Source organism: Aulonocara stuartgranti (genome assembly GCF_965226115.1).
Source record: "Aulonocara stuartgranti genome assembly, chromosome: 17".
In the NCBI taxonomy this organism is placed as follows: domain Eukaryota; kingdom Metazoa; phylum Chordata; class Actinopteri; order Cichliformes; family Cichlidae; genus Aulonocara; species Aulonocara stuartgranti.
In genome coordinates, this window is record NC_138953.1 from 9,237,753 (window position 1) to 9,251,768 (window position 14,016).

Genomic DNA, 14,016 nt, shown 5'->3' on the forward strand with positions numbered 1-14,016 from the left:
ACAATCTGAAGTTTTTCTCATATTTATTATGAACTCAGTAATCACACTGACATATACCTGGAAAACATCCTCCACATCAATCATTTTCCTCCCAGTCTTCCTCTTGCTCAGCACTGTGGCTGTGCAGACTGGCCTCTGGATACCCACTGTCATCCAAATTGTAGTCATCTTCCTTTTCTTCCTGGTCTGAGAATCCCAATGAAGCGTCACAGTCACAAACACAGAAACATTCATGCAACGAACACAAGAACTGCAATGACAAGCTGCATGGTTAGCTGACGATGCATGTGAGCTGTGAAAGGGAAGTGAGCAAAGCACTCTGTGGTCAATGTGGCTAAAATGATTCTTGTGAGCAGTGAATACAAGTTGATGATCTCTGCTGCACAACCTCTTAGTACTGCATTTGTGTGGAAGGCTGCAATACCCTTCCACACAAATACACTTAATACTGTCACTGCTGACACTATTGAAGTTTTAGTCAGTATGAGTTATGCAAAGGGGTGGAGAACAGTTTCTGGCCATCCATAGGATTATTTCATCGAGGCTTGACATGTGTGTTCTGACTTAATCGAGTAAGTGCAAAAGTTTTGAGCCACCCTCCTTTCTCTATATTATGCTAGGAAGATGGGAAATCTGTAGAAACATACATGGAAATACGGTAAATACAGTTTGTGGACTTCTACTGAGCTTTAAAATCAATATTTGGCACCTTTATTCTTCAACTTGTGTTATCTTTGGCATTTTTCATAGATTTAACTACAGAAAATGAGAGGAGGGCATGTTTTTGTGACTGACTGCTAATAATAAAGTGCCTAGAGATACAAATTAATAACAATTTTTGTAATTAAATTTATTAACTTAAGTTTCTTTATCAAGCTGTCTTGTTGTGCCTTTTTATTAGACAACACTGGTTCATCCCTTGAGTTAGGTGCCTTTTTGATGCTTGAATGATTCACAGTTCAGAACTTGAATGAGTGGGGGGGAAAGGAGCCAATGTCCGAAGAATAACTTTGAAAGACCGTCAGAAAGCTTGGAGAACTATTCCTCAAGACCACTTTAAAAATGTAAAAGAAAGTCTGGCTCCTTGGAAGTAAAATATAAAGAAATAAGGTGTGGCTCTGGATTTTCACACAGTACGGTACATAACACGCATTTGCTTGAGACAGCAGATTCATTTACAGAGGGTTGTTTGTCAGCACAAGACCTGAGGCTCTATTTGTGCCACATCAACTTGAGCCTCCATTAGCCTTGCTAATTGTCTGATATGCACCAGTGCATATGAGACAGGTCAATGATGAAAAACATCAGATTTTAATTTTGGACTTAAGCCAGACTCTTTTACATTCATTATTATGCAGCACGAGATGATTAGAGTCAAACTTACATCAACGAATGAAGAAAATATTCATATTCACAGAAAAATTAACACAATCTAAAAACCACTTCAAACGTTTAGTGAAGCACAAAGAAAATGAATCAAACAATACCTTGTTCCCAGTGATTTATTAGCACAGCAGAGCTATCCTGGCTCAGTTTAATGTTCGGCTCATCCATCAGCAGATGTTTGAGATTACCAAGGCTTCCACTTAGCACACTGACTTTAGGACAGCAGGACCACAGCACATCCAGTGGTACAGCCACAATCCTATTAGTACACACAAAAAGGTCAATAAAGAAAAACTCATAAAATAAAACGCTGGGAGATGCTGCCTCTCCTTAATACCACATACTGGCATCCTCCTGAGGAAGCTCACCTGCATGATGTACAGGACCCCTGTTTTTCAGCACTGTCTGATGCACCACTCCATTCCATTAAATCTTTCATCTCCTCTGCACATGCTGTAGGTATACAGTTTGGTGCATTTTAAACAAACGTGTTTAAATAAGATGATAAAACAATGCTTTTCACCCTGTCTGCTTCATCTGACAGGAATTCCTCACCTCCTCCCTCAGTTTGACACAGTGCAACTGCATCACATATCCCGTCGGCCTGTTCCTCCATCCATCTATTCTTTAGTTTTTCTGCCCCGTACAGCACTTCACTCACCAGAACCCTGCGCAAGATGTTGTTGTCGCACAGGCTGGGGTAGTTTACTCTGTAAAGCTGACAGAGCAGAGGAAAAAGCACAGGTCAAAAGTCAAAGGAAGCAGGCAGCATCACAGAAACCTGTATGAAACAGAAACCTGGGGAAGCATATATTCAGGATAAAAGCTCTAATGCTGTTGATTAATACCACAAAGTTATTATTAGAGAGGTATAGAAATGTAATTTTTGCTTAATCACTATTAATCACGCTGGTGTTACATGTATGTCCAGCTGTTTGCAATTTTAAGCAGCCACCAGCAGAGGGCGGTAAATACTGTCATTTCATACCAGTTTAAAAGCAATCTACTGCATCATCAAATATTGCTTTTACCTCTGGTTTGCTAGGTGTATTCAAATCACTGGAATGACTAATTAATAAAAACTGATGAGGAAGTAACTAATGTGCATTCATCAAATATTTTCACATGTACATTTTCATCAAAAATGCAAATAAAAAAAAAAAGATCTATGTATCTATCCATCCATCCCTCCCTTCTGGCATGACCCAGAAAACACAGAGGATGTTTCAGTAGATAAATAAGTTAGAGGACAATGGGAGACAAGGCTTAAAAGACTTGACAGGACTGAAGACATGGGTTACAGCTGTTTCCTGTTTACCAGATGGCAGTATGAATCGATGATCACATAAATCAAAAAGACCAGCTGCAGCAGCTAATAATATTAATAGTGCATAATTCCAATAGTAGCAGCTCAGGAAATGCTAGTGAAAACACAAATACCACAGCACTATCACTAATGCTTTTTGTTTGTACTACAGAAATAATTAGCTTTTTCCATTTGTACTAATATTGAAATATACTTACCAATGTATATGGAAACAAATCCTCTGCATCGTTGACGAGCAACGTCTTGCAGCAATCTCTCCCCCAGAGCTGGTAAAACACACCGATCTGGGTACAGAACCCAACTGCCTCCTGTTGGCCCTGTGGGGCTTTTCCAACACCAGTGAACTCCACCTCATAGCCGTAGTCCAAACACACCTTCATAGCCCTGAGAAGGGATGCAGTTTAAATTTGTGTTGTATGCTCAGTAGGGGATAGGTTCCTACAGTGTTTCAGGATGAATTTATTTGCATGACTAAAAAAAAGTTAATGTACCAGGATCTAAACTCTGCTCTGGTCCATTCAAATTTGTGGTCGCTGTGCCTGTAACAGGACACTCCAGGCATGAAGATGTTGAACTCAGAGTTTGGGGTGCTGATGATGACCATCTTTGGGGTCATGTAACCAAATACCACCTCAGAGAAGAGCTCCACATCAGCAGGAGTGAGGTGCTCAATGCTGCACACACAGACAGATAGAAAACACAGTTACAAGAAGCAGCACAGAGTGACGAGCATAAAAGCAAAGAAAGAAAAAACATTTGTAATAATGAACAGAACGCAAAAGAGTGAGGAGAATGCAGCAGCTTACAGCTCTATACTGGTGACCAGATCAAATCCTTTGAAGCGGGCGTCTTTTTGGGTCACTGAGCCCTGGTACAGCTCAACGCACAGCTGATCGTAACTTGGCTCCAGGTAGTCAGTTGATATAGGAGCTAATCCATGCCTAAAGAAACATTCAAGCAGAGCCTGCACATTACTGTGCTGCCTGGTGCTTTCATCTTTATTGAAGACAATAATCAGAGCAAGACTTTAAGATCATTTTAAATTACTAACTTTCAACCAGTTTTTAAAGTTAAACTTAACTGGTCTCCCGTCTCAGAGGCGGGGTTTTTTTTGTTGTTTTTTTAATCATTCCAATCTTTATGACCGTCACTTGATTTGTTCTCACTGATGTCACACTGTTTTCCATTTCTGCTTTAATTAGTGTTTTTTAAATGTTCTGAGGTCCCAGAGGACTCAGTCAAAAGGAAGCAGATGGAAGCAGACAATGTCAGCGAATGCTGAATGTTGACTGGGCCAGAATAGAGAAGATTTTCTTATACAGGGAGTGCAGAATTATTAGGCAAATGAGTATTTTGTCCACATCATCCTCTCCATGCATGTTGTCTTACTCCAAGCTGTATAGGCTCGAAAGCCTACTACCAATTAAGCATATTAGGTGATGTGCATCTCTGTAATGAGAAGGGGTGTGGTCTAATGACATCAACACCCTATATCAGGTGTGCATAATTATTAGGCAACGTCCTTTCCTTTGGCAAAATGGGTCAAAAGAAGGACTTGACAGGCTCAGAAAAGTCAAAGATAGTGAGATATCTTGCAGAGGGATGCAGCAGTCTCAAAATTGCAAAGCTTCTGAAGCGTGATCATCGAACAATCAAGCGTTTCATTCAAAATAGTCAACAGGGTCACAAGAAGCGTGTGGAAAGACCAAGGCGCAAAATAACTGCCTATGAACTGAGAAAAGTCAAGCGTGCAGCTGCCAAGATGCCACTTGCCACCAGTTTGGCCATATTTCAGAGCTGCAACATCACTGGAGTGCCCAAAAGAACAAGGTGTGCAATACTCAGAGACATGGCCAAGGTAAGAAAGGCTGAAAGACGACCACCACTGAACAAGACACACAAGCTGAAACGTCAAGACTGGGCCAAGAAATATCTCAAGACTGATTTTTCTAAGGTTTTATGGACTGATGAAATGAGAGTGAGTCTTGATGGGCCAGATGGATGGGCCCGTGGCTGGATTGGTAAAGGGCAGAGAGCTCCAGTCCGACTCAGACGCCAGCAAGGTGGAGGTGGAGTACTGGTTTGGGCTGGTATCATCAAAGATGAGCTTGTGGGGCCTTTTCGGGTTGAGGATGGAGTCAAGCTCAACTCCCAGTCCTACTGCCAGTTTCTGGAAGACACCTTCTTCAAGCAGTGGTACAGGAAGAAGTCTGCATCCTTCAAGAAAAACATGATTTTCATGCAGGACAATGCTCCATCACACGCGTCCAAGTACTCCACAGCGTGGCTGGCAAGAAAGGGTATAAAAGAAGAAAAACTAATGACATGTCCACCTTGTTCACCTGATCTGAACCCCATTGAGAACCTGTGGTCCATCATCAAATGTGAGATTTACGAGGGAAAACAGTACACCTCTCTGAACAGTGTCTGGGAGGCTGTGGTTGCTGCTGCACGCCTGAATCTGCGTAGAAGAAAGGCAGAGAAAGAAAAGGCTAAGCAGGACAATGATGCCTGGTTAACAAAACAACAGGAAACAGTTAAACCACTGGCCGAACAGGAGAAACAAAACATTCTCCAGGGCCTAAAGAGGAGGTTTAATGAGCTAAACTTTGAATATCAATCCCTCCCTTTTACTATCTCCCCTTCACAGCACAAAAAATACAATTACAAAATGTTTCTTGAAGAGGCAATGAGTCAAGTTGAAAAAGACATTGCCCTTTTTGAGGAACATAAATACATTTACGTAGGCAGGGAAGATGCATCTGACGAACAACAGTTACAGCGGACTCCACTGCCACCCATTAGACCGAAAAACACAAAGTTGACACCCGCTCCTCAAGTCACACAACCAACGAAAAAGGAAACTTTCTCGACCGACAACCTACCACCTTTTCGTAGGATGTGTGTTCCACCTATATCCAGAAGTGGAAAGCAACCGATTCCCACCCAACTAGGTATAATTCCACGACCTAGTCCTGTCCCTCTGCCACCTATTTGTAAAAAAGCTGAATCTACACCCCGACCACCTGTAAGACCTCCAATGAAACGAGGTGTAACACCCATCCTTCCACCCATTTCCACCAAAAAGCTGTAGTGCTGTACCGTTAGAGTAGTTTTTTTAACTACCTAACCCCCAACCGGTCTTGACAGAAGCCGCACCATCTGAGCCTGGTTCTGTCGAAGGTTTCTTCTTTTTAAGACAAAGGAGTTTTTCCTTCCCACCGTCGCCCAGTGCTTGCTCAGATGGGATCATTTGATTGTTGGGGTTTTCTTAAACATAAATTGGCCTATTGAAAAAATGTAGTGTTTCTTACTACATTTTATTTTCAATAGACCAATTTATGTTCAAAAAAAAAAATTACAGCAGAAAAGAAAGCATGGGAGACATCTGATGCATTTCATTGCTTTTTAAAAAATAATTTATAATTTATCTGGAACAAATAAAAGAAAGTAAAAATAATCTTTTGTGGATTCTTTTCTTCAATAAGTAGTAGAATAGGCAGTTCTTTATACATAAAGCGTAGTGTTTTGTTAAAAAATAAAGTGGCACAGCGGCACTGTGGTAAAGGCCTGTGTTTTTACCATCAGCGTGACAGCACCGTGCCGCCTTTGCAGTTTTAAGGCCCAGGGAAACAAGCCTGCCAGCGCTCTGTAGCGGCTGTGACCGCTGCCGATAAGGAAAGGCTGCTCTTCATAGAGGACTCAAGCTCGGGGAAACCTTTTCTGGTCGACTCTGGCTCCCAGAAGAGCCTCTGGAACTCTTGTGTCGTCTTTACAATGGTATATTATTTAATCTCAAAAAAAACAAAATTAAAAAAAATTGGAGATTTCCCGTATCACGTAACATGTGCAGGTACACTGGTACAGCACATGTGAGCGAAATTCTTATGTGTGTGCAACAGAGGTGTGCAAAATACAATAACATAAGAACAAGCAAAATATACGAATGGGTAAATCTGAGAATTATAAGAATAAATATATGTACAAATATAAGAGTGTATGTTAGGGCTGTTCGATATAACGATATATATCAAATGACGATATAAAAATGTCTATCGTTTCCTATTACGCTATCGTTTGTTTCGTGATGTTGTAAAATAAACTGTTTACAGCAGTATTTTTCATCGTTTTGACGGTCACCTTAGTGGCTATATTAATTTCTTAAAGTTCTCTCTTTCTCTTATATTTAATATAACCACACTATGGGCGGGCAAGTGCCTGTTTTTACGTGTTTTCGTTAGCAACAATGACGGTAAAACCATCGCGTGGTTCCGCTGTACGCTTGTTTGTTTTCCACGTAAACCTTTCACAATAAAGCTCAAGATCCTGTTGAGACTTTTCAAAACAAACTGAATCACATGAGAGAGTATGCAGAGTTTACAGATGAGAAGCAAACAAAGAGCCGTCAGACTCAAACTATATGTATACACCTGCCCGCCTTCGTAAACAACTAAATGCTATGTTGCCCTATCATTTTTTGATTGGTCCACATGGTATATTTTTTCACCAATAGGAAAGGCTGGGGGAGTTGGGAGGGGGACTGAGTGCTTTCTAGTGTTTTTCCTTATAAAAACCGTTTCTTCCCGCAGTAAATATAAACAACGATAGTATTCAGGAAGAAAACCTGCATATATTATACTGAACATAAAGTTGTTTGCAAAACTTGTGCATAATTTTTACAAATGTACAAATTCTATTCGCATTTCAAGTTATGAAAACAATTCCTTAAACATGTTTGTGGCTTTTACAGTAAAAATGACAAGTATTTTCTACTCGGATTTTGAATTTTTTTTTGTCTGAATTTAGATCTATTGTGCAAATATAGTATAAATGAAAAATTAACTCAAATTTCAGATATTTGAGGTTGTGCCAAAAAAAAAAAAAAAGAAGAAGAAGATTTTTTTAAAGGTGAAATATAGAGGTAAAATCAAAAGTAGTCAAAAACGGCCAATTATACTCTGGACCCCAGAGGGTTACTAAATACATTTACATGTCTTGGTGACTGCAGCTGGAACCTTGGCAAAAAGTGTATGTGTGTGTGTGGAATGCTAGCTACCAGCATTCATAATATAATAGTTACAATAGCAACAGTAACCAGGGGGGTGGGGCTTAAATGACAGAACAAAGACAGGCTACCATGATGTCACATGCCAGGCCACCATGATGTCACATGCCAGGCCACCATGATGTCACATGCCAGGCCACCATGATGTCACATGCCAGGCCACCATGATGTCACATGCCAGGCCATAAAAATCTATAAATAGGGGTGCCTCGACACACAGTTGTAGAATTCCCTTGCAGGTGATTTTAATCTAGCGATTGAATTAGGTTGTCAGATAAAAGCGCTTATAACCTTCTCCCAAAGGAGAGTACTCTTCCTCCACCCAAACCTAAAATGTATATTTCTAAATACAGGGAAGCAATTGTATTAGAAAATAAATATAAAAATGAACACAGGACCATGGTGCCAAGAACAGTTAAGGCCCCATCTCATCGCGAAATGTGCCCACAGAGGCCAGAAGGCGAAAAACCTGAACACACATTCAGGAAAAAACCAGAACACACAGGCATGAAGAAAGTCATGGCTCAACCTGCTTGTGTGGATACACGCAAAGGGGACAAGCAGCTCCTTGAGAAATCTGGACTTGTCCCCTTTTATTTACAGAAAAACGATTACGGAATCGTTCCAGGCTACCTGCGTAGAAGAAAGGCAGAGAAAGAAAAGGCTAAGCAGGACAATGATGCCTGGTTAACAAAACAACAGGAAACAGTTAAACCACTGGCCGAACAGGAGAAACAAAACATTCTCCAGGGCCTAAAGAGGAGGTTTAATGAGCTAAACTTTGAATATCAATCCCTCCCTTTTACTATCTCCCCTTCACAGCACAAAAAATACAATTACAAAATGTTTCTTGAAGAGGCAATGAGTCAAGTTGAAAAAGACATTGCCCTTTTTGAGGAACATAAATACATTTACGTAGGCAGGGAAGATGCATCTGACGAACAACAGTTACAGCGGACTCCACTGCCACCCATTAGACCGAAAAACACAAAGTTGACACCCGCTCCTCAAGTCACACAACCAACGAAAAAGGAAACTTTCTCGACCGACAACCTACCACCTTTTCGTAGGATGTGTGTTCCACCTATATCCAGAAGTGGAAAGCAACCGATTCCCACCCAACTAGGTATAATTCCACGACCTAGTCCTGTCCCTCTGCCACCTATTTGTAAAAAAGCTGAATCTACACCCCGACCACCTGTAAGACCTCCAATGAAACGAGGTGTAACACCCATCCTTCCACCCATTTCCACCAAAAAGCTGTAGTGCTGTACCGTTAGAGTAGTTTTTTAACTACCTAACCCCCAACCGGTCTTGACAGAAGCCGCACCATCTGAGCCTGGTTCTGTCGAAGGTTTCTTCTTTTTAAGACAAAGGAGTTTTTCCTTCCCACCGTCGCTCAGTGCTTGCTCAGATGGGATCATTTGATTGTTGGGGTTTTCTTAAACATAAATTGGCCTATTGAAAAAATGTAGTGTTTCTTACTACATTTTATTTTCAATAGACCAATTTATGTTCAAAAAAAAAAATTACAGCAGAAAAGAAAGCATGGGAGACATCTGATGCATTTCATTGCTTTTTAAAAAATAATTTATAATTTATCTGGAACAAATAAAAGAAAGTAAAACTAATCTTTTGTGGATTCTTTTCTTCAATAAGTAGTAGAATAGGCAGTTCTTTATACATAAAGCGTAGTGTTTTGTTAAAAAATAAAGTGGCACAGCGGCACTGCGGTAAAGGCCTGTGTTTTTACCATCAGCGTGACAGCACCGTGCCGCCTTTGCAGTTTTAAGGCCCAGGGAAACAAGCCTGCCAGCGCTCTGTAGCGGCTGTGACCGCTGCCGATAAGGAAAGGCTGCTCTTCATAGAGGACTCAAGCTCGGGGAAACCTTTTCTGGTCGACTCTGGCTCCCAGAAGAGCCTCTGGAACTCTTGTGTCGTCTTTACAATGGTATATTATTTAATCTCAAAAAAAATTAAAAAATTAAAAAAATTGGAGATTTCCCGTATCACATAACATGTGCAGGTACACTGGTACAACACATGTGAGTGAATTTCTTATGTGTGTGCAACAGAGGTGTGCAAAATACAATAAACCCCAGAGGGTTACTAAATACATTTACATGTCTTGGTGACTGCAGCTGGAACCTTGGCAAAAAGTGTATGTGTGTGTGTGGAATGCTAGCTACCAGAATCCATGGATGGCAGGCTTTTGAGTGTCCTTGCAAAGAAAGGTGGCTATATTGGTCGCTGATTTTTTTTTTGTTTTGTTTTTGAATGTCAGAAATGTATATTTGTGAATGTGGAGATGTTATATTGGTTTAACTGGTAAAAATAAATAATTGAAATGGGTATATATTTGTTTTTTGTTAAGTTGCCTAATAATTGTGCACAGTAATAGTCACCTGCACACAGATATCCCCCTAAAATAGCTAAAACTAAAAACAAACTAAAAACTACTTCCAAAAACATTCAGCTTTGATATTAATGAGTTTTTTGGGTTCATTTAGAACATGGTTGTTGTTCAATAATAACATTATTCCTCAAAAATACAACTTGCCTAATAATTCTGCACTCCCTGTACAAGTCGAGTTTTTATCATTTAAAAATGTTTAGCTTTTGTTTGGTTTTTATTAGTTTCAGTGTTAGTTTTACACTATGTACTTATCATTTTATTTAAGACAAATGCAAGAGGTGGGGATTTGTGAAAATCAGCAATGTTACGATATAACCAACAGGACTCTTTGAAAGCAGCTGACTCACAGGCCTGAAGACATCCAAAGCCTCAAAAACGTCGATCAAACCTTCATCTTGTAGTTTGTGATAACAAATTTTACCAAATTAAATACCCACTCTAAGGATATTTACTCTACAGAAATATTTTAGTGATCTCATAAAGTCGTTTCAGTCAATTTTTTTTGCAAAGGTCTAGGCTACGTCCACACGTACCCGGGTATTTTTGAAAACGCAGATTTTTCTATGCGTTTGCACCTTGCGTCCACACGTAAACAGCGTTTTCGGTCACTGAAAATGGATATTTTTGAAAACTCCGTTTTGCATTTATGTGTGGACAAGAAAAACGGAGAAAATGCAGCGTCAAAGATGTGCGCCTTTTTGACGTCACAATGTGCGCCACGTTATTGTTTCGGTGAAATAGTCAAAGGAGCTTGCAAAGAAAAGCGTCTGGACTTCTTTAAGTTGCTTGAAGACGTTTCACCTCTCATCCGAGAAGCTTCTTCAGTTCTAAGGTCAAATGGTGGAGAGTCCCAGATATAAACCTAGTGGGAATAACCCCCCACAGAGGGACAAAAGGACCCCCTGATGATCCTCTAATCGCCTGAGCCAAGGTGTGAAACTGGGCGTGGGTCCCAATCAGCCAGAGTTTCGGGTGTGTTCATAGTGAAACCTAGCCCCACCTTATCATGCGAATTCCTGAGGTCAGATGGCCCAGGATGTGAGTGGGCGTTAAGGCGTCTGGGAAGGGATCTCAAAACTGGATTATAGATGGCAGAGAGTTGGTGTCGTAAACCCCCGCCTCTGTTCAAAGATGGTCGCTCACAGTGGACATAGATGGCTTTCACTCCTCTTTCAAACCATCTGTCCTCTCTGTCCAAAATGTGAACATTGGCATCCTCGAAAGAGTGTCCTTTATCCTTAAGATGCAGATGGACTGCTGAGTCTAAGGTGGGGCCAGGTTTCACAATGAACACACCCGAAACTCTGGCTGATTGGGACCCACGCCCAGTTTCACACCTTGGCTCAGGCGATTAGAGGATCATCAGGGGGTCCTTTTGTCCCTCTGTGGGGGGTTACTCCCACTAGGTTTATATCTGGGACTCTCCACCATTTGACCTTAGAACTGAAGAAGCTTCTCGGATGAGAGGTGAAACGTCTTCAAGCAACTTAAAGAAGTCCAGACGCTTTTCTTCGCAAGCTCCTTTGACTACGATGACCTGGATGACTGAGAACCTTCACAGACGTTTCGGTGAAATGAATTTCTATAATACTGTTAATTGTACTCTCTGCAGTGGTTAAATGCTTACATATACACACAGTTACTGTCCCTCCACACATACGACTCGGTTCTGCTTCTATGCCCCATCCTTGTTTACTATTTCCCACCGAGGCTTCTAGACTTCTGATTGGCCAACATTTCTACACTGTTAGGAATATATCGCCACCTGTTGCTTTGGCATGTTCATAGCAGCGTTTTCCTTCATTTTTGAGTTTAAGTGTGGACGGGATTATTTTATAAAACGAAATGAAAAATCTCGACATAGCCTAGACAGACCTGTTGTCTCCGTTAACATGTTAAGAGGAATATATGTTGGTGCACTGATGCACAAGATTCGCCAAAGAATACACTTTAAATTACTTTAACCCCGCGGTCTAATCTTAACTCTCACCATTTGCGTGAACAGACATACATACATACATACATCCTTTTCTTGACTTTGGCACCGTTCACGTCCACTCCAACCAGAAGTTCAATTTCGTGGTGAAACTTGAGCATTTTGAGGAGGGTACACTCACCGCAGCCCAAGTCCACCACCTGGACAAAGGCACAGCGCAGACTCTCGGTTAAAGAAATTTAATAAGAAATTGTAAATACAGTGAACCCAAAGCGTTAAGAAAAGCCAAGGCAACGTAGTTTATTATGCACTATAGTAGCTAACTTAATTGGTTTGGTGAAAATGTTTGCTAACATAATTAGCTTTGGTGTAGTCAAACGTCGCTAAACGAAATTCTTGCTTTTAAGCTACAGTTTTAAAAAATGTATTTTTCACGAAGACATTAGCGACCTTTTTAGGTTTGTTCCTCTTGACAAAATCGACGACAAATTGATGTCTCTGCTTGTGAAGCGGCGGACTGAACGTCAGATCCATCTTTGTCTCGTCTTAGAGTCCTGTAACCCCGCCCGCCGGCCACCAGAGGGCGCTGTTGTTATCGAGTCTGGAGCGTTTTTGGGGGGAGGGGAGGGTGAGCAAAGATGGTTCTGTTCTTACATTATTTAAAATATATCGGCAACACATGGCTTCAAAAGTGGTAGAGTTGTGGAAGTGCATCCAACTGGTCAAAATTTATTTTTTTTTTATATTAAATTAATAATTGTTGGCTTTGGAAAAATCCCTTAAAGCTTAATCGAGGCTTCAGCAGGCTTGAGCATGTCTTTGAAAGTAAAATATATGACTTATTTTTAAATATTTTTGCTTCTACTCCACATAATATAAGCAAAGCAATTATGTAGTAATACAAATGTCCATTTTCCACCACAAATATATCCCGTATTGTGCAAAAGCCTTGAGCCAACCTGCATTTCTTTACATTTTGCTATGGAAAATAGAAAAAACATACACACATACATGCTAATACAGTCTAAGGCATAAATTGAGTTTGTACAAGTCTAACAAGCCAGAATGTCAATATTTGGATGGATATGACCACTTTTTTTCTGCCTGAACTCTCTTAGGCAGTCTTGTTTTGTGATTTCTATAAGCTGTTGTCATTAACAGTTCTCCAGGCTTCTCAAAGGAAATTCAAAGCTCTTCTTTGGCTGTTGACAACCTTTTGCAAAGCTCCAGTTAAATATATAACGATAAAAGGTTAAAAAGTACTGCAGGGTCGCATTGAGCCATAGCTAAGCAGAGCAGTGTGTGGTGGAACGGGTGGAGAACCAAATGGGTTGCAGAGTGAAGAAGAGTGTGGAGCACCTTATTAATCCGAGCAAATGAATTGCAAATGGGATTCCAACACCAGAAGGGGGCCCCAAAGAGCGCTTGAAATGTCACACAAACCAGTTTGATAAATGTATATTTTGTGTGTGTTAAACATATACCAATATTATAGGGGGGGCATGCCAGGCAGAGATAGATGTATTATCAAGAATTTTCAGTATTCAATGTAAAAATTAAAAATAAAAAAAAACTATCAGAGAGGTTAACATTTTATGGAAATATGAAAATAACCATGCTTCCATATGCCCATTAAAAACAAAACGATACTTAAATATCCAGTAAGAGACATACAGCATGTGTATAAAAAATATTTGTGTTATGGTGTATTCCTGTGTGAAAATGGATTGTGCTATGGACAATGGACTGCTGCATGGGCTGTACTGCAGAGGGTGCTTTTCTCTTACTGACTTGAGGTCTTGTGGACTTGCAAAATCCAAACAAGAAGACCATTTTATTTCTATCTCTCTCTTAAAACACTGCTTGCAGCATCACTCACTGCAGCC

At 40.5% G+C, this 14,016-nt stretch overlaps 1 protein-coding gene across 3 annotated transcripts; it reads right to left on the minus strand.

Moving 5' to 3' along the window:
• Positions 1–17: 17 nt before the first annotated feature.
• On the minus strand, positions 18–12,764 carry henmt1 (HEN methyltransferase 1). Of its 3 annotated transcripts, none has more exons than XM_082510695.1 (9): positions 12,581–12,764; positions 12,185–12,330; positions 3,520–3,654; positions 3,205–3,387; positions 2,911–3,097; positions 1,942–2,104; positions 1,755–1,839; positions 1,488–1,645; positions 18–186 (listed from the first exon to the last, which is right to left on the minus strand). In XM_082510695.1, exons 1-9 carry the CDS (start codon positions 12,662–12,664, stop codon positions 77–79), a joined length of 1,251 nt encoding a protein of 416 aa, XP_082366821.1. In that variant the 5' UTR covers positions 12,665–12,764; the 3' UTR covers positions 18–76. The 3 variants fall into 3 exon arrangements, with proteins under 3 accessions (XP_082366821.1, XP_082366822.1, XP_082366823.1); XM_082510696.1 differs by having other exon boundaries at positions 12,218–12,330; positions 12,581–12,757; XM_082510697.1 differs by lacking the exons at positions 12,185–12,330; positions 12,581–12,764 and adding an exon at positions 11,822–12,151.
• Positions 12,765–14,016: the final 1,252 nt, after the last annotated feature.